Source organism: Giraffa tippelskirchi, chromosome 3, assembly GCF_054371585.1.
Source record: "Giraffa tippelskirchi isolate mGirTip1 chromosome 3, T2T-mGirTip1v1.2.pri, whole genome shotgun sequence".
NCBI lineage: Eukaryota > Metazoa > Chordata > Mammalia > Artiodactyla > Giraffidae > Giraffa > Giraffa tippelskirchi.
Genome location: NC_137277.1, coordinates 7,621,574 through 7,645,131, shown reverse-complemented (window position 1 = coordinate 7,645,131; position 23,558 = coordinate 7,621,574). Strand labels below are relative to the sequence as shown.

General features: G+C 60.4%; 2 protein-coding genes across 12 annotated transcripts; one reads left to right on the top strand and one right to left on the bottom strand.

Moving 5' to 3' along the window:
* The first annotated feature begins 438 nt into the window (after window positions 1-438).
* On the top strand, window positions 439-18,708 carry EVPL (envoplakin). 2 transcript variants are annotated; one of them, XM_081575349.1, is made up of 22 exons: window positions 439-549; window positions 2,843-2,942; window positions 3,533-3,687; window positions 3,802-3,928; window positions 4,877-5,002; window positions 5,204-5,242; window positions 5,358-5,519; window positions 5,606-5,713; window positions 5,891-5,986; window positions 7,300-7,425; window positions 8,316-8,462; window positions 8,796-8,950; window positions 9,116-9,213; window positions 9,505-9,677; window positions 11,179-11,357; window positions 11,446-11,584; window positions 11,718-11,911; window positions 12,264-12,414; window positions 13,577-13,660; window positions 13,790-13,900; window positions 14,000-14,092; window positions 15,019-18,708. In XM_081575349.1, the coding sequence occupies exons 1-22, from the start codon at window positions 452-454 to the stop codon at window positions 18,457-18,459; spliced, it is 6,102 nt and encodes a 2,033-aa protein (XP_081431475.1). In that variant the 5' UTR covers window positions 439-451; the 3' UTR covers window positions 18,460-18,708. The 2 variants fall into 2 exon arrangements, with proteins under 2 accessions (XP_081431475.1, XP_081431474.1); XM_081575348.1 differs by having other exon boundaries at window positions 9,116-9,245; window positions 9,468-9,677.
* Window positions 18,709-19,242: 534 nt separating this feature from the next.
* On the bottom strand, window positions 19,243-23,554 carry CDK3 (cyclin dependent kinase 3). 10 transcript variants are annotated; one of them, XM_081575406.1, is made up of 8 exons: window positions 23,218-23,554; window positions 22,759-22,889; window positions 22,339-22,416; window positions 22,138-22,258; window positions 21,866-22,036; window positions 21,683-21,784; window positions 21,207-21,410; window positions 19,243-19,962 (listed from the first exon to the last, which is right to left on the bottom strand). In XM_081575406.1, the coding sequence occupies exons 2-8, from the start codon at window positions 22,872-22,874 to the stop codon at window positions 19,837-19,839; spliced, it is 918 nt and encodes a 305-aa protein (XP_081431532.1). In that variant the 5' UTR covers window positions 22,875-22,889; window positions 23,218-23,554; the 3' UTR covers window positions 19,243-19,836. The 10 variants fall into 10 exon arrangements, with proteins under 10 accessions (XP_081431532.1, XP_081431531.1, XP_081431533.1 ...); XM_081575405.1 differs by having other exon boundaries at window positions 23,505-23,554; XM_081575407.1 differs by having other exon boundaries at window positions 21,866-22,021; window positions 23,505-23,554.
* Window positions 23,555-23,558: the final 4 nt, after the last annotated feature.

Here is a 23,558-nt window from a genome sequence, read left to right as displayed (position 1 = left end):
TCTGAGCCTGCGTGTGCACACGCGCGTCCGTCTGTCTGGAGCCCTGTCTCCCCTGGGCCAGGCTATTTCCCTGTCTGGGCGTGATCACTGCTGGCTCCCTCTGGCTCTGGGCGTTGGGTGTAACAAGTCCAAACCTTCTCAGAGACTCAGGCAGGCACGGGCGCCCCGCCCTCTGGGCTGTACCCTTTCCTCCCAAACTGGTTGTGCAGGAGCAGGGAGAGTGTGGTGTGAGGAGTGGGGGTGTATGCGCGCAGCCCCGGCCTCCTCACCACCTCACCTGCGGGGAGGGCCCGCCCAGAAACTGCCCGCACGGTGCCTGGCCGCCCCACCTTGCCAGAGCCCAGCTGAGCAGCCAGCAAGGACGCACGCCCACTGCCCGCTGCCCGCCGCCCGCTGCCCGCCCGCCCTCGCCAGCCAAGCCCAGCCCGAGCCCGCACCTGCCTTCAGGACCATGTTCAAGGGGCTGAGCAAAAGCTCCCAGGGGAAGGGGTCCCCCAAGGGCTCCCCAGCCAAAGGCTCCCCCAAGGGGTCCCCCAACAAGCACAGCAGGTGAGCACAGCCAGGGGTGGGGGCCGGGGCCAGGATGGCTCCAGACCCAGGGGTTCCAGCCACCTGGCGGCAGCCCGCCAGAGCCGGGGACCAGCCCAGCTCTGGCATTTGGTGTCCTGGGGCTAAAGAGCCTGGGGGTGGACTCTCTTGCTGGCCCCGGCCCAGCTCCAGCCCTGGCAGGGGCCCAGGCATGGTCTGGAGCTCCCCACGTTCTGGGGGGTGCAGCCTGAGGGCTCTGCAGACATGCTGGACAGGGGCCTCGCTTTCCTCCTCTGCTGGGAGGTGAGGAGGCTGGAGGGCAAGGCTCTCAGTCCATGGGTCTGCCCTCTAGGCTCCACTTGCGCCAGGATGACCCGTGGGACCTGGGCACAGGGTGGGCAGAAGAACAGAGGCCAGAGAAGCCTAGGGGTGGGCGGCGGAGTGCCCAGAAGCAGGGAGGCGGGGCTGTGCTGCTCCAGGTCCAGGCTGCCGCTTTCCCCACCGGCTGGCACCTTGGGCCTTGAGAGCTTTGTTACGGAGTTGAGATGATTCCTTCACTGGGTGGGTGTGCGGAGAGGTGCTGCGGGGAAGTGGGATCGGCCCACGGACCTGGGATGTCTCAGAGCCTTCCTCAGTTCACCCAGCTCTCTGCGGGGGCCCCAGCCTGGCCCCCCAGAGTCCCACACTCTGCAGACAGACTCGGTCAGCCTTCTTCACTTGCCATCAGCCCCCTCTGCTGGGTGGAGGTGGCAGCTCGCCTGGGGTCCTGGCTGTGGAGGTGGGGGCCGAGATGAAAGGCCCAGCACCCGATAGGGATCAGGGCAAGGACATGGAGGCTGGGCTTCTGGGCGGACAGGAAAGACGGTGGTTAAGACTCTCACTGGAGTGACATGTTCCCCCTGGGGCTCAGGGCCCTGCCCAGGGCGGAGTGGGCTCCTCCCGGCGGGAGCAGCCCTCTCAGGATTCCAGACCTGGAGCTCCCATCTCCAGGGCGGCTCCCGGTCATCTCCTTCCACTCGGCCCTGTCCTCTGGCGGTAGCCGCCCCAGGAGGGCACATCAGTCCCCTCCCGTGCAGTCCGTTTGTTCACCACGTATTTATGGAGTACCTACTGTGTGCCTATTTATGGAGCACCTACTGTGTGCCGGGACTACTCTAGGCTCTGGGGATGCCATCGTAAACAGAATCGACAGGTCCCAGCCTTCAAATCCCTTTAGAGGAGTAAAAACTAACACTTACCGGGTGCTGACTCTGCCCAGGACACTAGTTTTCTTCACACAATAACAAGGTGAGGAGGTGGATATTACTAGAGCCTTGACGTATAGGTGAGGAGCCTCAGGCCCAGAGAGGTTAAGTAACTTGCCCAAGACCATACAGCTGCAGTGATAGAGGAAGATAAAAACCAGGCTGTCAGTCAGAGTTCCTTCAGGATGTCTCTTTGTGGCATGGCCCTTCTGCTTGGAGGGGGCTTCTCTTTGGACCCCTGGTTCAAGGCCCAGCCCGGGTTGCCATCCCTCCCCGGGGGCTGTGACCTCACAGGGTGCTGTGCTCCTGAGGCTTAGACTACGCTCTTATTAGATCTGCTCGACCCTCTGGGCCCCAGAGAGTGAGCTGGAGCCCACAGCTGGCGCCCTGTAGAGGCTGGGAAACGGCCCTGGGAAAGGACCCCGGTTCAGGCTCATACCCTGCTCCTCCTGGCTGTACCCCCTGGAGCAAGTCAGGTCCCAGCTTGGGCTCTGAACCCCCGAATCTGGAAAGTGTTGGGGTTCCCTGGAAATCTCGTGGCCCACCTCCCCCACTGGGAACTCCGGGCATTGCAAAGCCTGGCGCAGTGGTGGGGAGACAGGCCTGGGGTGGGAGGAAGCTGAGCTGGGGCACTTGCTGCTACTCCCCTGCCCCCAGCCAGCTCACTCACCCCTCCCCAGAATCCAGCTGTCCCATCTCAGGTGTGAGGGGCTGAGCCAGTGATTCACGCGTGGGCTGTCTGCCCTCCAGCCTGAAGAAGCAGCAGAGGCACTTCCTGGATGGGAAGACGGCGGCTCCACGGTGCCACCCACACCCAGGGCCCTCGTTTTCTGAACCCTCACTGAAGGCAGCGCTCCCCTGCCCAGGACTGTGTATCTCATAGAGATTCCTACCAAGAGGCCAGGCCTCCCCTGGTCTTGACTCCACCCCCCCCCCAGGGCAGTGAGCTTGGCTATAGGGCAGGACGGGGCGGGTGCAGGCAGGGGACCCCACCCGGGTGGGCAGACCTCTGCCCAACGGAAACAGGGAACTTTGCCAACTGTGTTGCCTCTGTCTCCACCCCCCATCAGAGCTGCCACTCAGGAGCTGGCCCTGCTGATCTCCCGCATGCAGGCCAATGCCGACCAGGTGGAGAGGAACATCCTGGAGACCCAGAAGAAGCTGCAGCAGGTGAAGCTGGGGGCAGATGGCAGGGCACGGAGGCATGGGAGACTCGTTGCCATGCCTGGTGGTCCCAGAGGTGCCCAGTCGCCTTGGTAAAGATACACAGACGATCCTGTCCTTCCCTGGTCAATCCCCAAACACAATGGGAGTGAGAGGTTGGCATGCCTTCTCTGGTGGGCTCCCAACGCCACGCCCTCCCCTGTCCCTTCATTGTCATCACAGCACCCCTTCTGTAGTGATGTCAAAGCACAGCTCTTCACCTGATGTTCAGGGTGCCCTTGACCCGATTTTGCACTACCTGCTCAGAAAAAACCCATTTTCCATTGCACCCCAGGCTTCCTCTAGGCAGGAGCATCCGTTCCTTTTTTCTGGAATGTCCTCTCCTCACCACTTCACCCCATCCCCAAAAGCCCTCCCACCTGCAGGAAGCCCTCCTGAGTGCTTCCTGCAGGGAGGTCATAGGGCCTCCCCTGTGTCCCTAAGTTCACCTCACCAGTGCCCGCACCTTGCCCTCTTCCCCTGTGGGCACCAAGGTTGGCCGGGGTCCCTTGGATGGCAGAGGGGCTCGGGCAGCAAGGATGCCTTCCCTGCCTCAGGACCGGCAGCACAGCGAGCAGCGCCAGGCCCTGCAGCACCGGCAGGAGGTGGGCCGCAGCCTGAAGGAGGCCGAGGTGCTGCTGAAGGACCTCTTCCTGGATGTGGACAAGGCCCAGCGGCTCAAGCACCCGCAGGCCGAGGAGATCGAGAAGGAGTGAGTGTGGGGCAGGGGTGGCAGCGGCAGGAGCTGGGGGTCCAGGATGGAGGCGCTGGGAGTCCTGGGGGAGCCCCAGCCCTGGTTCCGACCTGCTGGCCACTTCCTTGGCAGCATCAAGCAGCTGCACGAGCGGGTGACCCAGGAGTGCGCTGAGTATCGTGCCCTGTACGAGAAGATGGTGCTGCCGCCCGACGTGGGGCCCAGGGTCGACTGGGCGAGGGTGCTGGAGCAGAAGCAGGTCAGGGGTCACCCAGCAGCCATCAGAGGGCGACACAGGGCTGCGTTTCATCAGGGGTTGATGCATGCTTGACCTGGGTCGGGGCTAGGTCTCTGAAAAGGGAGGAGATAGAGGAGACCATGCAATCACGGAGGGCTTCCTGCAGGTGGGAGAGCTCGGTTGGGATGGGGTGAAGTGGTGAGGAAAGGATATTTCAGAAAAAAGGAACAGAGGCTCCTGCCTGGAGGAAGCCTGGGGTGCGATGGAAAAAGGGGTTTTCTCGGCAGGGAGGCAGAACCAGGTCAAGGGCCCCCGGAACATCAGGTGAGGAATTGTGCTTTGCTGTCATGACAGAAGGGATGCCGTGATGACAATGAAGGGACAGGGGAGGGCATGGACAGGGCAGGGTGTGTGCAGGCTCAGGAGACACGCTGGAGGTGTCCAGGCAGGAGGCAGGGCAGAGTGGGGAGATTTTCAGAGCTGAGCCTTGAGACTTGGGGACCAGTGGGATTCAGGATCCACAGTCATGTGACCTTGAGGCCTCAGCCAGGGCCACTGGAGACTAGCATGTTCCCCAGGGTGTCTCAAGTGGTGCTAATGGTAAAGAACCCACCTGCCAATGCAGGACACATAAGAAATGCAGGTTCAATCCCTGGGTTGGGAAGATCCCCTGGAGAAGGAAATGGCAACCCACTCCAGTATTCTTGCTTGGAGAATGCCATGGACAGAGGAGCCTGGCGGGCTATAGTCCCTGGGGTCACACAGAGTCAGACACAACTGAAGCGACTTAGCACGTGCCCCAAGGTGACCTGCAGCCATTCATCCGGGCAGTGCCTGGCCTGTCCACCCTCTGCCCAAATGACTAGCTCCATCCCCTGCTGATGGGGATGCTGGGTGGAGAGGGAGGGTGGGTGTGGGGTTCCCCACCCCAGGCCCCGAGGCAGAGCTGAGCGGCCAGCTTTTCTGCAGAAGCAGGTCTGCGAGGGCCAGTACGGGCCGGGCATGGCAGAGCTGGAACAGCAGGTCGCCGAGCACAACATCCTGCAGAAGGAGATCGAGGCCTACGGGCAGCAGCTGCGGACCCTCGTAGGGCTGGTGAGTGAGCCATCGGACACACGCCCCTGTTTGGCCCCAGCCCTGGTTCCCTTTCTCCCATCAGAGCCTGAGCGAGGTCTGGCTGGTCTTCGGGGGCTGGGGATGGAGGAGGGGCAGTGGCAGCCCAGGGGTGTGGGGTGCGTTCTCCCCTGCACCTCATCTCTCACTGGGCCTGCGTTCTCTCCACCTTGGTCGAGGCAGGACGCAGCCACCATCCGGAGCCAGTACCGGGACCTCCTGGTGAGCCCCAGGGCAGGGCCAGTTCAGCGGGCTGGGTGGGCTGCCTGCACCCTTGATGAGGCCAGCCTTCCTGGGCGCAGCCTAACAGTGCCTCTCTCCCCGCATGCGAGTACAGAAGGCGGCCTCTTGGCGAGGGCAGAGCCTGGGGAGCCTGTACACGCATCTGCAGGGCTGCACGCGGCAGCTGAGCGCCCTGGCCCAGCAGCAGCAACGCATCCTCCAGCAAGACTGGAGCGACCACCTGGCCGACCCTGCGGGCATGCGGAGGGAATATGAGGTCAGCGGGGGCAGGTGGGGGCGGGGTGCGGGGACAAGGACGGCCTGGTCCTCACCTCCAGTGCCCCCGCCTCGATCCTCTCCCAGCACTTCAAGCAGCACGAGCTGCTGAGCCAGGAGCAGTGCGTGAACCAGTTGGAGGACGACGGGGAGCGCATGGTGGAGCTCGGGCATCCGGCCGTGGGGCCCATCCAGGTGCGAGGGCTGGACACTCCCTGCTGCCTTGGGGACCCTCGGTCAGGGAGCTTCCCCAGGAGGCTGGGGAGACCGGGCCCGGGCCAGCGGGGACAGTGGGCAGGGCCAGCCGAGTGGGTGGGCAGGTGGACAGACCAGATCAGGCACGGTCCGAAGGCTCCAAACTGCTGCCCCCAGGCCCACCAGGAGGCCCTGAAGTTGGAGTGGCAGAACTTCCTGAACCTTTGCATCTGCCAGGAGAGCCAGCTGCAGCACGTGGAGGACTACCGCCGGGTGAGCTGGGGCAGGGCCGGGCAGGGGGCATGATGCGCATCTCAGGGGCCAAGGCACCTCATAAAAATGGCAGAGCTGCATCGTTGTGACTGAGTCCCAGGGGAAAATAATGTCACCCATGAATTCTCGACAGGGTGATGTCACTCCTGGGGTGGTGAATGTTGGTTCTTGAAAGTGAAAAAAAAGGCTTTTTTTTTTCATAAAAAGATCACATAAATCACAGATATGCATATGTAAATGATATACAGCACATCTGATATTAAAGTTTCATGTCAATGATGGGGAAAGTAAGGACTAAAAAAGGAAAAAGCTGCTTACAGGTACGTCTCTGGTGGCCCAGTGGTTAAGACTCTGCACTCCCAATGCAGGGGGCTCGGGGTTCACTTCCTGATCAGGGAACTAGGTCTCATGCAACTAAGAGTTCTAACGCCACAACTAAAGATCCCACACGAGCAACTAAGACCCGGCGCAGCCAAATAAGTAAATTAATTTAAAAAAAAAATTTTTTTTAAAAGCTCCTTAGAAGGTACAATAATGAAACAAGGGTTGAGAAACATTGATTATAATAGACTATAATAGACAACAATCCTATCTATAAAAATAACAGACAATGGGGTTTTTTTTTAAACAAAAAAATAAAAAATATATGTCCACAATGGGGACTTTTTTTTTTTGGCTGTACCATGCAGTTTGTGAGATCATAGTTCCCCCAACAGGGATTGAACCCAGGTCCATGGCAGTGAAAGTGCTGAGACCTAAGCACTGGACCCCCAGGGAATGTCCAATAGGGACTTTTTTTTTGGTAGTTTCCAACTAAAATAGTTTATATACTTTGAGAAAATAAAGAAGCCAAAAGTTTTCCCTTTTTCTTTTTTTTTTAAGGGCATTTTCCTATGTATCCACTACACGTTAGCACATCCACTGACCAGAATTCCATAGTATCACCCAACTGTGGGCTGTCTCTTTAAAGCGCATGCTGAGAGATGTGCTTCTGCTCAGAGATGCCCTGGGCACCCACCCCTGGATTCCAGCCAGGACTCCAGGTGCTGGAGTGAGTCCTCCAGGAGGGGCACCGCCCTTCATCTGTGCAGGAAGGACAAAAAACAATGTATTTTATGACACTAAAAGAAATTAAGTTCAGTGACCCCAAAAAGCCTGATTTGCCAAGCACTTCAGTTATAAGGTCCCACTGCTAGGGTAGAAAGGCCGATGGCAAGTGGCACTTTGGGTTCAGTTGGTTTGGGTTTAGCTGGTTTTCAGGGTGGCAGGCAGTAGGTGCCCCAGCTCCACCCCTGACCACCCACCGACCTCAGTTCCAGGAAGAGGCCGACTCTGTCAGCCAGACCCTGACAAAGCTCAACTCCAGCCTGGACAGCCAGTACAGCCCTGCCCCAGGGGGCCCACCTGGCACCCTAACAGAGATGCTGCGGCAGCTGGAGGTGAGATGGCCCCCCGACCCCTCCCTGTATCCGCTCCTGGGAACCGAGCCTGCCTGAGTGTCTGGGCCTCACGCCTCCAGGGTGCTTAGTCCTGCCTGGATCCCCTGCCCTCCCTGAGGGCTGGAGGAGGGGGTTCACTCCAGCCGGGGGAGCCTGGTCTGTCAGCTGCAAGCCCTTCCCACCTCTGGACCTCAGTTTCCTCGCCTGTAATGTGACAGGGCTTCCCAGGTGGCACTAGTGGTAAAGAAAGTGAAAGTCGCTCAGTCGTGTCTGACTCCTTGTAACCCTATGGACTATACAGTCCATGGAATTCTCCAGGCCAGGATAGTGGAGTGGGTAGCCTTTCCTTTCTCCAGGGGATCTTCCCAAACCAGGGATGGAACCCAGGTCTCCCACATTGCGGGCAGATTCTTTACCAGCTGAGCCACAAGGGAAGCCCTCCTGCTTGCCAGTGCAGGAGACATAAGAGACGTGGGTTCGATCCCTGGGTGGGGATGATCCCTTGGAGGACGGCATGGCAGCCTACTCCAGTATTCTTGCCTGGAGAATCCCATGGACAGATGAGTGTGGCAGGCTACAGTCCATGGGGTCGCAGAGTCGGACACGACTGAAGTGACTTGGCACACACGCACGCACAATGTGACAAGGACTGCCCAGAGGAGCTCCAACAGCCCTCCAGCTCCCACTCTGGAGGCCTGGGGCTTGGTTGCTGGGCAGCCCCCTACCCCACCCCAACCAGCAGACTCTAAGATCCTGGGTGCCCAGGGAGGGGCTCGTTTTATGTTGCTGACTAAGAGACCCTGTCTTCATGACGGCCAGGACCCCTTCCTGGCCCTCCTGGAGAGCACAGGTGGGATTGGCCTGAGCCCCCATTGCCTGGGTCACTGCAGGCAGAGGAAAAGCAGCTGACCGTGGCCGAAAAGACCGTCAAGGACCTGCAGCTGCAGAGCCAGGGGGTGGCCCCTCTGCCCCAGAGAAGGAACCTGCCTCCGCAGCCCCTGCGCGTGGACAGCATCTGTGACTGGGACTCAGGAGAAGTACAGTCTCCACCCACCCAGCTCCTCCGGGCCCCACCCAGGGCCCCACCCACCCCACCCCTGCCACCCCTAGTCCCTCTCCTGCCCCCTCCTACCCACTCCTGCCAATGCCCGCCCCACCCCTGTTCCACCCCTGCCCCAGCACCACCCGCTCCAAGCCCTGTCCAGCACCTGGCTGGTCCCTATCCTGACCCCGGCACTTCTGGTCCCTCCCTGGCCCCGTCCCTAGCCTCTACCCTACTGGCCTCTACTGGGCCTCGATCCCTTCTCCTGCCTGGCCCCTAAGCCTGCATGGGCCCCTCCCCACCTCCCCGCCCCTCCGCACCCCAACAGGTGCAGCTGCTGCGGGGTGAGCAGTATACACTGGTAGACAACACTGACCCGTACACCTGGGTGGTCCAGGGCCAGGCAGGCGAGCCCAAGCGGGCCCCAGCTGCCTGCTTCTGCATCCCAGCTCCGGACCCTGAAGCCGTGGCCAGGGCCTCCAGGTGGGTCCATCTGGGGACCCAGAGGGTCGGGAGGCAGGCTGTGGACCCACCCAGACCAGGCCCTGCGGTTTGAGGCCGTTGCTTGCTCTTTGCCTAAACATCTGACCGCGAGGGCTGGGGAAGAGCGTGGAGGATCGTCCTTCTCTGACTGCCCCCTTGTTCCAGGCTCGCCTCGGAGTTGCAGGCCCTGAAGCAGAAACTGACCACAGTCCAGAGCCGCCTGAAGGCCAGTGCCAAGGAGCCCTTACGGCCCAGCCAGCAGGGTACCAAGGGCTGGCCAGGGAAAGAGGGAGGCGTTGTTGAAATAGGAGTAGATGCCTACTCTGGTCACCTGGAGGCTGCCATGGGCAGGGAGTGACCCTGAATTAAAGGCTATGATCTGGGGATTCCATTCCCTGAGTTGGCAAGCCTGATGTTCCTCCCTCAGTGAGGCCCTGCCCACCGCCCTCCCCCACACGGGACTGTCTGTGGGCACTCAGGGAGGGGCCCACCAGGCGGGCAGGCAGGCAGACACGAGGCAGGTCCTGGCCCTCAGAGGCACTCTCTTCCCCCAGCTCCAAGCAGCTCAGGCCCAGCCGACCCACAGGCCCAGAAGCTCCTGACACAGATGACCCAGCTGGAGGAGGACCTGGGGCAGATAGAGAAGCAGCTGCTGGCCCGGGCCCGGGCCCCGCTGAGCCGCACTGCGCCACTCGAGGACCTGGAGGGCCGCATCCAGAAACACCAGGTGGGTGAGCCAGGGCAGCTGAGATAAAAAACGGTCCAGCCCTGGGGAGGGAGGTGTGGGACAGCCGCAGGCTCCCGAGGTGGAAGATGCGATCACACAGTCCAGGGTTCACTCAAGCTCCTTCCCATCCTGGCTCTTCCCCTGACCTGCTCTGTGACTTTGGGCAATTCACTTAACCTCTCTGGGCCTTGGTTTCCTCATCCCTGAAAACAGGCACAATAATACGTGGTTGTCCTGAGACTAAAGTATAACCAGGCCCAGAAAGGTTCTAGAGGGACAGGACTCCGAGGAAAGGCCCTTCGCTCCACGCCAGAGGAGTGTCCTGAGAGTAACGAGGAGGCTTGCAGCATCTTACGGGTGCTTTCTCCGGGGTGGCTGGCGGGGAGCCTCCCTGGAGAGGGTGCAGGGATGTAAACATGGTCACAGAAGGACTCAGAAGTGCTCTCGGTGAAAGCCACCCCTTCCCCACACCTGGGGCTGGGGGGCGGCGGGGGGAGAAGTTTGGGTTGTATCCTTCCAGACCGGTTTCTACTCAAATATATTGTTTGGATTTAGTTTTTTAAAAATTTGAAGCATGTTGTTCACATGATTGTGCAACTCGGTCTTTTTCACTCCACCATGTTCTGGAGCATTTCAGCTCGGTCAGAGGGCCGACCAGGGGAGGCAGGGCTCCAGAGGTGGGAGAGGTGTTTCAGATGGGGCCCTGGGGGGCCCAGCGAGGAAGGAGGAGTGGCAGAAGGAGGCACTGTGTGGGGTGACAGCCTGGACAATGCCTCTCCCCATGCTGGGCCAGATTACCACTGCCCTGGGGGGGAAGCTGGCATATCTCTTGGGCTCAGGCAATCTCCAAATAGGTCCTTGGTTTGGGGGTGTTTTTTTGGGGGGGGTGTTTTTTCTCTTTATTGGCCGAATGCAGCATGCAGGATCTTAGTTCCCCGAGTAGGGATCGAACACATGCCTCCTGCAGTGGAAGCGCAGTGTCTTAACCACTAGACTGCCAGGGAAGTCCCTGGTCCTTGGGTTTTGAAGGTCCTCTTCTGCATCAGGGGTATTGGGGGTCCAGTTAGCCTGGAAGGTGGGCAATATGTGGTGTGGAACCAGCACTAATGGATTATGGAATCGATGGGTGAATAACTGATAAAAGAATCAACAAAATCATAACCCCAATTGCATGGAACTAGGGCTTTGCTGCTTGACTGGGGGGAGGGGGCAGGGAACTGAAGGTTTTGTGAATAGGACAGTGACGTGAAGACTAAGGAGGGCAAGAGCTTCTGACTCACAGGGTCTCATTTCATCCTCCCATCAAGCATTTTGTAGATGAGGAGGCTAAGAGAGTAAGAGAGGTTGACCTGCCTGCGGTCATCTACCTGGTAACCGAGCCCGAGCATGTCCACACCACATTCTGGAGGCCCCGTGAGCAGAGTTAGGTTGACATAGTGGGGGGCTGGGTGGAAGCCACCTGCCCAGAACCAGAGATCCTGAGACCCCTGCTACCCACCAGGGCACAGCCCAGCGGCTGCAGAGCCTGGGGGCAGAGAAGGAGGCGGCCCAGCAGAAGTGTGAGGCGTTTCTGTCAGGGCAGCCCTCAGGGCCCGCTGCCCTGCACCTGCCCGTGGTCCTCAACAGCGTCAAGAACAAGTACAGGGACGTGCAGGTTCTCTGCGGCCTCTACGGGGAGAAGTGAGTGCCCAGGGGGCGGGGGCCGCTAGGCGAGGCCTCGGGGGTGCGGCCAAGGGGGTGTCCGACCCTGGACCTCCTCTTGCGACAGAGCCAAGGCCGCCCTGGGTCTGGAGCGGCAGACCTGGGATGCGGACAAGGTCATCCGAGGCTTTGAGTCCGCCCTGGCGCAGGAGGCCCCCATCCCCGCGGGCCCAGGTGCACTGCAGGAGAGGGTCAGCGACCTGAAGGTAAGGGGCCGGGTGGCCTCCTGGCAGGAGGGGGGCGCAGCTTGACCCCAGGAGCAGGGGGCAAGTGGAGGGTGGGCCTGGGCCTGGCATCCGACCGAACCACAAGGGTACGTTGTGTCCTCTCCTGCCCCAGCGCCGGCGGAGGGAGCTGCTGGAGCAGCAGGCTTGTGTGCTGGGGCTGCACCGCCAGCTGAAGGCTGCCGAGCACATGTGCAGCGCGTTGCAGAACAATTTCCATGAGTTCTGCAAAGACCTGCCTTACCAGCAGCGCCAGGTGCAGGCCCTCACCGACCGCTACCACGCCGTGGGGGACCAGTTGGACCTGCGGTGAGTGGCCGGGCCACTGGGGCTCATGGCACAGCCCCACAGTGCGTGGTGGCTGCGGCTGACGAGCTGTGGGGCCTTGGACTGCTGAGCGCACCTCTCTGAGACTCAGTTTCCTCTCCTCTAAAATGGGATGATAACAGCATCAGCCTCCCAGGTGGTGCCTGGCAGAAAGTGTCCGGTCCAACTCCGATTGCCCAGCTCCAGCCATCGGGCCAGAGTTAGAGGGGATCAGCCCGGCGAGTCAGTCAGACCCCCTGATTTGTCCCAGGGAGGGAGGAACCCACCAGCCTCCTGTGCGCACCCCTCGCCTGCCCCCCGAGGGCCACTCTCACCTCTGCTCCTCCTCCTGCAGGGAGAAGATGGTGCAGGATGCCAGCCTCACCTACCAGCAGTTCAAGAACTGCATGGACAACCTGAATGCCTGGCTGGAGCGCCTGCCCCACAACCAAGTGCAGCCCAGCGACGGGCCCAGCCAGATCGCCTACAAGCTTCAGGCGCAGAAGGTAAGGACCTGGGGCTGCGCAGGTGGTATGGGCTGCCCCGTCTCCCCGCCCCTTACCCAGAGCCGAGCCCTCAAGATGAGGCCCAGTTCCCCTGGCCGCCTTCCTAACAGGGAGAGAAGCCCGTGCGCGTGTGGCCCGCCCTCTAGTGGCCAGTGTTTTAATGCCCTCAAAGCTCAGACCCCAGAGGCCTTGCTCACCAGCCCCCCGACCCAAAATGCTACACTTTGTCCACGGTGGCTCAGACGGAAAAGCGTCTGCCTAAAATGCGGGAGACCCAGGTTCAATCCCTGGGTCAAAAAGATCTCCTGCAGAAGGAAATGGCAACCCACTCCAGTATTCTTGCCTGGAAAATCCCATGGATGGAGGAGCCTGGTAGGCTACAGTCCATGGGGTCTCGAAGAGTCGAACACAACTGAGCGACTTCACTTTTACTTTCGCTTTGTCCACGGAAGCAGCCAGCCTTTCCCTGTCTGGCCCAATGTGGGCTGTGGGCTTTGTGTTCCTGGAGATACCAACTCCTACTTCATCCTCTTCCTCATGCCTCCTACTATATTGTTGCTGCTGCTGTTCAGTCACTAAGTCATGTCTGACTCTTTGTGACCCCGTGGACTGCAGCACGCCAGGCTTCCCTGTCCTTCTCTATCTCCTGGAGTTTGCTCAAACTCATGTCCATTGAGTCAGTGATGCTGTCCAACCAAATCATCCTCTGTCGACCCCTTCTCCTCATGGCTTCAGTCTTTTCCAACATCATACATGCTAGTAATGAACAAGGGGCTGGGTACAGCCTGGTCCTCAGGCAGCCTGCAGTTTTTGGGGGAGGCCAGTGCATCTCAGGCCATGATGCTGATAAGTGCATTGGTGGAGAAGCCAGAGTGCTGTGGGAGCCCTTTGTAAGGACACCCATGGGGTCAGGGCAAGTGATCTGGAAGGAACTGACACCCAATCTGAGGCCTGGGGAGTAAGTAGTGTGACCAGTATGTGTGTGTTGGAAGATGAGATATTTCAAGCAGAGGCCCTGGTGGGTCATGGCCAGGAGGGTGGGGTGGTGGAAGGCAGCTTCCCACAGAGTGCTTGCTGCCCCTGGGTGTTGCTGGCTGCCCGCTGGCCTGGAGGCGAGTCCAGATGAGCGGGGGTCCCCTGACCCTCCCTCCTGCCCTGGCAGAGACTGCTGCAGGAGATCCAAGGCCGTGAGCAGGACAGGGCCATGGCATCCCGCCTCTCCCAGCACCTGCAGGTGGCCCTCCAGGTAAGGAGTCCCTTCAGCTCCTCCCTCTTTATCTCCCCCTCCCCCTCCCTCCTTCCGCCAGTCCCCTACTCCCCCTCCCCCAGCTTCCCCTACTGACAGCCAGTCTGTGTTCTTCCCCCCCATGCTCAGGACTACGAGCTGCAGGTAGACGCCTACCATGATTCCCTGGAGCCCTCCCAGCGGGGGTCGGCCCCCAAGAGACCCCGAGTGGCTCCCCTGCAGGACAGCATCCAGGCCCAGGTGAGCCGGGCTCTGCGTTCCTCATTCCCGGGGGGCCAGCTCTGCAGCCTCTGAGGGAGGAGCTGACGCTGACCCACCCTCTTCCTTTGGCCTCTCCAGGAGAAGAACCTGACGAAGGCCTACACTGAGGTGGCAGCTGCCCACCAGCAGCAACTGCACCAGCTGGAATTTGCCAGAAAGATTCTGGAGAAGGTATGGGGATGGTGTCCATCCGTCCCCACCCTAGGCAGCCTGGGCCAGTGGTCGACCGGACGTACTTCCCTACCTGCTCACACTGCAGCCCCGGGACAGGCTTAGTGGCCTGAGGGAGGTGTGGCTCTCTGCCTCCCCAGCAGCCCTTCCAGGCTAGTTTCCTTCTCAGAGTGTAGTACCAGGAGATGTTACTCAGTGCAGTCACAGCTTAGCCACTGGGCAGCACCCCGGGGGGGACAGGAGAAAATCCCACTGTCTTCAGCCTCAGGACCCAGCCCCAGTGAGCAAGAGGCCACCTAGGTCTCCATCCCCGGGAGACCAGGACCCGGGAGCTCTCCATGGCTCTCGGTGACTGGCCAAGGGACTGGCTAGCCACCTCCCACCCAGAGGTATATCCCAGGATCCCCCAGAGGAGCACAGGCTCATTTCTGGGAGCCTGGGTGGAAGGGGAGCAGGGAAAGGTTGGGAAGGGAGGACCTTCTTACTTTCACATTCTAGCGCAAATGCAGCCTGAACACTGCCTAACTTCCTAACACACTGGGCCTTAATGAAGCCTCTTAAAATCCTACCTCCAAACACCTCAGGTCTTCAGTTCCACCTCCCAGGACCTACTGGGAAGTCTCAGAAAGCAGGGAAGGATCCTGATCTCAGGAGGGCGGGGTGTTGTTGTTCAGTTGTTCAGTTGCTTAGTCATATCGGACTCTTGGCGACCCTATGGACTGCAGCACGCCAGGTTTCTCTGCCCTTCACCATCTCCTGGAGTTGGCTCAAACTCATGTCCATTGAATCGATGATGCCATCCAGCTATCTCATCTTCTGTTGCCCCTCCTCCTCCTGCCCTCAATCTTTCCCAGCATCAGAGTCTTTGGACAGGGGCTTATCCCTTTCCTCCCCTTACCCCAGGACTCTCCCCTCTTCCTCTGCAGAAAGAGCTCAGTGAGGACATCCAAGTGACCCCTAACACCCAGAAGGGGTCTGAGAGCCCTGCCCGAGCGGGCAGGGAATCAGAGGCCCTGAGGTCCCAGCTGGAGGAGGAGAGGAAGCGGGTAGCTCAGGTGCAGCGCGAGCTGGAGGAGCAGAGGAGCCAGCTGCTGCAGCTGAAGACCCAGCAGCCCGTGGAGAAACTGGAGGAGAAGGAAGTGGTAGAGTTCTACCGGGATCCCCAGCTGGAGAGCAACCTGTCCAGGGTGAAGTCCCAGGTGGAGGACGAGGGCAAGAAGCGGGCCGGCCTGCAGGCAGACCTGGAGGCGGTGGCCCAGAAGGTCATGCAGCTCGAGAGCCAGAGGAAGGCCACAGAGCCTCACCTGCTGACCAAGGAGGTCACCCAGATCGAGAGGGACCCCGGCCTGGACAGCCAGGCGGCCCAGCTCAGCGGTGAGCTCCAGCTCCTGCAAGAGGAGAACACTGCTGTCTCGGCCCAGCTGGAGGCCCTAAAGGCGGAACTGCTGGCCCTTGAGCAGAAGGAGGTGAACGTGAAGGAGACGGTCGTGGTGAAAGAAGTGGTCAAGGTGGAGAAGGACCTGGAGATGCTCCAGGCGGCCCAGGCCCTGAGGCTGAAGATTCAGGAGGATGTGGCCCAGCGGAAGGGGACGGAGGATGCCGTGGCCAAGCTGCAGGCTCGAGTCGTGGATCTGGAGGCAGCGATCCGCGCCGTGGAGCCCAAGGTGATCGTGAAGGAGGTGAAGAAGGTAGAACAGGACCCTGGCCTCCTCCAGGAGGCGTCCAGGCTGAGGAGCCTCCTGGAGGCGCAGAGGAGTGAGAACGAGGTGCTGGCCAGGGAGCTGAAGGAGCTGCACAGAAAGCACAGCATGGTGGAGAAGCAGAAGCCGCGGGTGGACCTGCAGGAGCGCGTGCAGGAGACCTTCCGGGTGGACCCGGAGACGGAGCGGGAGATCGCGCGGCTCCGAGCCGAGCTGCAGGAGACCACCCGCAAGAGGAGCGGCGTGGAGCAGGAGGTGGAGCGGCTGCTGCCCGAGCTGGCTGTGCTGCGGGCGCAGAAGCCCGTAGTGGAGTACAAGCAGGTGACGCAGGAGCTGGTGCGGCACGAGAGGAGCCCTGCGCTGCTGCGGGAGATCGACCGCCTGAAGGCCCAGCTCAACGAGCTGGTCAACGGCAGCGGGCGGGCCCAGGAGCAGCTCATCCGGCTGCAGGGGGAACGCGACGAGTGGAGGCGCGAGCGCTCCAAGGTGGAGACCAAGACAGTGAACAAGGAGGTGGTGCGCCGCGAGAAGGACCCCGTCCTGGAGCAGGAAGCCCAGCGGCTGCGCCAGGAGGTGCGGGAGGCCACTCAGAAGCGGCGGGCGGCTGAGGACACGGTCCACGAGCTGCAGAACAAGTACCTGCTGCTGGAGAGGCGGCGGCCCGAGGAGAGGGTGGTGGTGCAGGAGGTGGTGGTCACCCAGAAGGACCCGAAGCTCCACGAGGAGCACAGCCGGCTGAGCCGGAGCCTGGATGAGGAGGCCAGCCGGCGGCGGCAGCTGGAGCGGGAGGTGCAGCAGCTGCAGGCCACTGTGCGGGAGGACGAGGGCCGGCTCAACTTCCAGGAGGACCGCAACAAGAAGCTGGCCGTGGAGAGGGAGCTCCGGCAGCTGACCCTGAGGCTCCAGGAGCTGGAGAAGCGGCCTCCAGCGGTGCAGGAGAAGATCATCATGGAGGAGGTAGTCCAGCTGGAGAAGGACCCGGACCTGGAGAAGTCCACAGCAGCCCTCCGGCAAGACCTAGCCCAGGAGAAGACCCAGGCGACCGAGGTGCATCGGGAGTGCAAGAACCTGCAGGTGCAGATCGACGTGCTCCAGAAGACCAAGCCACAGGAGAAGACCATCTACAAGGAAGTGATCAGGGTGGAGAAGGACCCGGTGCTGGAGGGAGAGCGTGCCCGGGTGTGGGAGGCGCTCAACCGGGAGCGCGCGGCCCGGGAGAGCCGGGAGGAGGAGGTGAGGCGCCTGCGGGAGCGGGTGGAGCGGGCCGAGGCGCTGGGGAGGACCTGGGCGCGGGAGGAGGCCGAGCTCCAGAAGACCCGAGACCGGGCGAGCCAGGAGTGCAGGCGGCTGCAGCAGGAGCTGTGGGAGCTGGAGAGGCAGAAGCAGCAGCGGGTGCTGCGCCTGCAGGAGGAGTCCAAGCTGCTCAGCCAGAAAACGGAGAGCGAGAGGCAGAGGGCAGCCCAGCGTGGCCAGGAGCTCTCTCAGCTCGAGTCGGCCATCCTCCACGAGAAGGACCAGATCTACGAGAAGGAGCGGACCCTCCGTGACCTCCACACCCAGATGAGCCGGGAGGAGCTCAACCAGGAGACCCAGACGCGGGAGACCAACCTCTCTACCAAGATCTCCATCCTGGAGCCTGAAACGGGGAAGGACATGTCCCCGTACGAGGCCTACAAGAGGGGCGTCATCGACCGAAGCCAGTACCTCCAGCTGCAGGATCTCGAGTGTGACTGGGAGGAGGTCACCACCTCGGGCCCCCAGGGGGAGGAGTCTGTGCTCCTGGACCGCAAGAGCGGAAAGCAGTACTCTATTGAGGCCGCCCTGCACAGCCGGCGCATCTCCAAGGAGGAGTACCATCTCTACAAGGACGGCCAGCTGCCCATCAGCGAGTTTGCCCTGCTCGTGGCCGGGGAGACCAAGCCCTGCCCCTCCCTCTCCATCGGTGCCATCATCTCCAAATCCCCGCTCGCCTCCCCGGCCCCCCAGAACACCAGTCTCTTCTCTCCCAGCTTCTCTCTTGGGCTCGGCGAGGACAACTTCCCCATCGCCGGCGTCTACGACACGACTACGGACAACAAGTGCACCATCAAGACGGCCGTGGCCAAGAACATGCTGGACCCCATCACCGGGCAGAAGCTGCTGGAGGCGCAGGCGGCCACGGGGGGCATCGTGGACCTCCTGAGCCGGGAGCGCTACTCTGTGCACAAGGCGATGGAGCAGGGGCTGATCGAGAGCGGCTCAACCCAGAGGCTGCTCAACGCCCAGAAGGCCTTCACCGGCATTGAGGACCCCGTGACCAAGAAGAGGCTGTCGGTGGGCGAGGCCGTCCAGAAGGGCTGGATGCCCCAGGAAAGTGTGCTCCCGCACCTGCGGGTGCAGCACCTGACCGGGGGGCTCATCGACCCCAAGAGGACCGGCCGCATCCCCGTGGCGCAGGCCGTGCTCTCTGGCATGATCAGCGAAGAGCTGGCCCAGCTCCTGCAGGATGAGGCCAATTACGAGAAGGACTTGACAGATCCCATCTCCAAGGAGCGACTGAGCTACAAGGAGGCTATGGGGCGCTGCCGGAAGGACCCCCTGAGCGGCCTGCTGCTCCTCCCAGCCTCGCTAGAGGGGTACCGCTGCTACCGCTCCATCTCCCCCACTATCCCGCGCTCCCTGCGTTGATGGGGGCCGAGCAGTCACGGGGAGTGAGTGGGGATGGGGAGGGGAGGAGGCATGCACCCCGGCCCCGGAGCAGCCTAACCTGGGGCAGTGGGGCTTCCCTTTGTCTCCTCGATGTTCTGTTTCTCAAGCGTTCTCGGGGTTGGACTCCCTCCCGTAACTTTGGTAACCCCTGACCCATCCCCTGAGCCAGCAGCTCTGTTTTCCCGGCTCCTCCCTCACCCCGTGCTTCCAATAAACGAATTCTCCTGGTGTCTTTATTCTTTTTCTTTTACAATAGTAAAAGATGTTTATCAGTTTTCACAATCAATAGGCAGATCAAAAAAGGATAACTCCAATTGCAAGCCATAATGGAAACATGATTAACCTAACAGTATAAAATAATTACATACAATTTGAGGGGGGTTGAGTGATGTGGTTAAGTGGAAGTACACATTTTCATCTGCCCGGCCAGTCTATGTCTTTTAGCTGGTTTCTCCTGGTGTCTTGTTCACGTTTGAGAACAGAGTCGATATTTATGGGGGGTGAGCAGGAGGGATGGCACTCCTAGGTGGGGACTGGACACACCCAACTGGCCCTGCTGGGAACGGGGACTTTCAGAGGACAGTGGCTCCTTTCACTCCGGGAAGGACCTGACAGGGGCAGGTCACGGAGGATCAGGTCCTCCCTACAACCAGCTCAGGGCCACCCAGTTCGGGGCAGAAACAGTCTCCAGCCCTCTGTCAACCTCCCCCTTGTTTGCACGTCCCCGGCGTCCCCCCAGAGCAGAGAGAAACACTAGAAAACTCAGGAATACATCACTTTTATTTTCTTTTCTTAAAGCCAGAGGCATACAAACGTAAGCATATCCGCGGTGACAGGACAGCTACTTAGAACATCCAACCTCCCCCCGGGATCAGGAAAATGGCCTCTCTTCCTTGCTCTGCCTCCTGTTTTAACGTGGGACTCTTAACTGGAACTCAACTCTTCCCCCAAAACATTTTAAATCCAAAAAGACCAGCTGGGGGGGAACCCCTACCTTGGGGGTCTTGCTCTGCAGCTGAGGGCGGGGCAGCCGAGGGGCGCTAGGAGGCCCTTGCTGGCAGCCCGGGCAGGGTTTCTGCTCTCCTTGGCATCTGCCAGTCTTATGCCCGGGGACTCCACCTCTAATGGACCTCCTCAGGCAAGGGGCTTCTGTGCCCTCATCTTGAAAAGGCAAACCCAGCAAACAACACAGGAACTTGCTAGCCTGCTGGCAGGACTAACCCAAACTTAGCCCTCGGACAGCTGATGCCAAATTGCTCTCTCCCCAGGTGTGTCCCCTTTCTTGGGGAGTGAATGGGGAGGCAGCGGGGGGCAGCAGCTGCAGAGAGGCTTTGAGGCGGTGGGCCTCGCAGGTTCTCAGCGGCAGAAATGCTCCAGCACACACTGGTGGGGCGCCGAGGAGGTCTCGGTGGACAAGAAGTACGGGTGGGCCAGGGCGGCCTTGGCTGAGATCCGCCGGCTGGGGTCGTACTGCAGGAGTTGCTGCAGAGAGAGGAGGAGAGAGGTTGGGCCCCGGGTGTGGCCAGGGCCCCATAGCCCCAAAGCAGCTGCCTTCAAACCCAGAACCGCCCAAAGCCACTACCTCCCAGCTGGAGAACCAGTTCCAGACACTCCTGGAATCTGGGGACAAAGACTTTGGTCTAGTCCTGCCCTGTTGAGTCACCCCCTGTCTCCTTCATGCTACTGAGGCTGAGTCAGTCTCTCCTCTTCCTTAGAGAGCTTTCTAGGCTCCACCCCACTTCTAGTTGAGACAGATCTAAGTATTAGGAAGAGGGGCCAAGCACGTCCAGGGAGCATGCTTGAGAGTGGGGCAAAAACAAAAATCCCTAAACCCAGCTGGGGGGTAGAAGGACCTCCTCACCTTAAAGCAGTCAGGATAGAGGGTGAGGAGTCTTGGTGGGAAGTCCATGCTGCCCCCCAGCACTGGGTTGGGAGACGCACACAGCCCTCGGGAAAGCTGGGCACACAGCGTAAAGATGAACTTGCTGCCCTGCCTTCCTGTGACCCAACATCAGACCCAAGAGAAAAACGTGCTCTGAGGCTTTGGGGGCAAGGATGGATGCCTGGACCCTCTGGGCATCCCAGCGTGCACCAGCCCAAGGGGTCAAGAGGGTACACCTGGAGTGGTGACCGAAGACTGTGGCGGGGACTGAGGAAGCAGGAGGGGACAGCCTGCTCTGAATAATGTCCGCAAGAAAAAATTACCAAAACACAGGACAACCAAGAGAAAGGGCACATATCACAGTACAGGGCTTCCCAGTGGTAAAGAATCTGCCTGCCAATGCAGGAGATACAAGAGACCTGAGTTCAATCTCTGCATTGGGAAGATCCCCTGGAGTAGGAAATGGCAACCCACTCCAACATTTTTGCCTGAAAAATCCCATGGACACAGAAGCCTGGTGGCTATAGTCCGTAGGGTCACAGAGAGTTGGACATGACTGAGTGACTGAGCACACACATCCATCACAGCATAAAAGCAAAGCTAACTGGAAGAGAGAAGTTTTAAAAAAGACGACGAACATTGGACTTATTGTGGGAGAGGCCTCCAGGTGCAACTAATACACACAGAGATAAGCCAACTGTGTACAGAGGTCAGAAAAGAGACCGGTTTTGCCCCAGAAGGAGCCAGGTTACATAAGAGGCTGGGTGACAAAGCAGACACTTCTAGCGAGAGCAGCAGCTGGCATGAGGAGGCCTTGGCCTCCCTGCCGCCTACCTGTACCTACCAAGAGCAGGTCTTGGCCCTCTGGCTCCAGGTTGGGCACGATCTCCTCCAGCCCCTTACTGGTCCACTTGGGGAAACTGCCCTTATAGTCAGGCAGCTGGGTGACTCCTGGCCACATGGCCTCGCTGGGTGTCCCCAGGGTCCGAAAGATACGGAAGAGTTGGTCAATCTCAGAGTCGCCCGGAAACAGGGCTCTGCGGGTCACCTGGAATGGGGAAGGGGAGAAAGCGTGGGGTCTATTCCCTTGTCATACAGAACCCAGTACCAGCTGAGAAGCCAGACCAGGGAGGCAACTTCCAGACGTCTCTCCCAGGGCTGTGCTAAAAATCCTGATCTTTTCTGGAAAAAGACCTTTAGCCCAATTCCAAACATCCCTTAATCTACTTTTAATAGGAGAATCAGAGCCCCCACGTCCCCCCTACCCCAGGAGGACCCTGCCTGTGGCCTCCCTGTGGCCATGTTTATCCCTCTGTCTACCATCTCTGCAAAGATGCAACCGATGCTCCAGATATCCACAGCCGTGGTATAGAACTTGCAGCCCAAGAGGATCTCGGGGGCACGATACCAGAGTGTTACCACCTGGGAGCAAGAAAACAGCATCATTCAGGGTGGCTGGGTGCACAGGTGACATCCCTTCTCTCCCCCTCTGTCCCCTGGTACCTCATGGGTGTAGGTGCGCAGGGGCACCCCAAAGGCTCGAGCCAGTCCGAAGTCAGCCAGCTTGATGGCCCCCAACTCATTGATGAGCAGATTCTGGGGCTTCAAGTCTCGATGGATGACCCGATGGGAGTGGCAGAAGTTCACCCCCTGCAGCAACTGGAAGAGGTAACTCTGGAACAGCGGGCAAGAGAAAGAAGGAGCTGGCAGAGTGGAGGTGGGGTGGGGGCTGACTGAGGGGGCCTTTGCTGGTCAGCCCGTCCTTCTCCCAGTACCTTAACTAGGTGCAGGGGGAGCTCAGAGGCCGGGGTGGAGTCCATGTACTTCTTCAGGTCCTGGCTAAGGAACTCAAACACCAGGTAAAGCTTCTTCTCGCTATGAACCACGTCCAGCAGCCTGGCCGGGCAGCACCAGTCAACACACAGCTCCTAGTTGGGCTGGGACAGGCCCACCGCCCCATCCCCTGCCCGCCTCACCTGACAATGTTGGGGTGCTTAAGCTCTTTGAGCAGGGAGATCTCCCTGATGGCAGTGCTTGGGACCCCCTCGGTCTCCCTGGAGGAGAGGAGGGTGCAGCAGGGGAGTGAGAAGCTGGGCAGGGTGCTTCTGCCAGGGGGGTGAGGAGGGTTGGGGAGGGGGGTTTTATATATAACATTATATAAGGATGGCCCACCTCCTAGCAATGGGACTGTCCTGGGCACATACTTATCACTCCCAGAGGCCAGGGGCGAAGCCTGGTCAAGATGAGGATGAATGAGGGCTGCACCCATGTGGCCCCCACGACATGAGTGAGCAGCAGTCAGAAAAGGAGTCGAATACAAAATTCTGAGATGAGGGTCAGACGGATAGCTGGGTCACTCCAAACCAGGGGGTCTCAGAGGCTACCCCAGCACTCACAAATCCAGCCTGATCTTCTTGAGGGCCACAAGCTGCCCGGTCTCCTTGTTCCTGGCCTTGTACACCACCCCATAGGTGCCCTCTCCGATCTTCTCCACCTTCTGGAACACGTCCATGTCCGCAAAGCTGCCCTGGAAACAGATGGCGCCTGGGGCGTTTCCCCCTCATGCCCAGCATCCTTGCTGCCCCTTCAGCCTCCAGGGCACACCCTGCCGGGCCCCCACCCAGGCCCCCGAGGCTCCTGAGGCCTGTGGCCCCCAGGGCTCACCAGGCCCTGGCCCGGCTCCCACCCTCCACCCCAGCCCCAGCCCATCCCCAGGAACCTGTCGTGGAGGGAGGCTGCCCCTCACCCAGCCCAGGCCGGGCAGGAACCCTCAGGTCCCAGGAAGCAGCTGCCCCAGAGCCAGGCTACGGAGCGCAGGAGGGTCCAAACTTCCCCTGCCCAGCACCCGCCCCTACCTGGGTCCCGGCCCCGGGGCGGGAGGCTGCCCAGAGGGGCTGCCCTGGGGGGTCCAGGGTCAACTCAGGGGGGAGGTCAGGGGTCAGGAAGGGCTTCAAAGTCACAGCGCCGCACTAGGCCGTGAGGCCAGGGTGAGGGGCTGGGCCCGGCCTGTTTGGAGATGCTCGGCCTCCTGTGGGCAGAACCTTGGCAGGAGCGACCCCCGCTGTGTCCTGGGCCCGTTACACCCGGTCCTGGGCCACCTGCCACCAGCAGCCTCCCCTCAGGCCCTCAGTCCAGAATTCACCAGAAACCCTGCGATCCTGTGGCCTCTCTGCCAGGCAGGCCGCCTGCTCCGAGG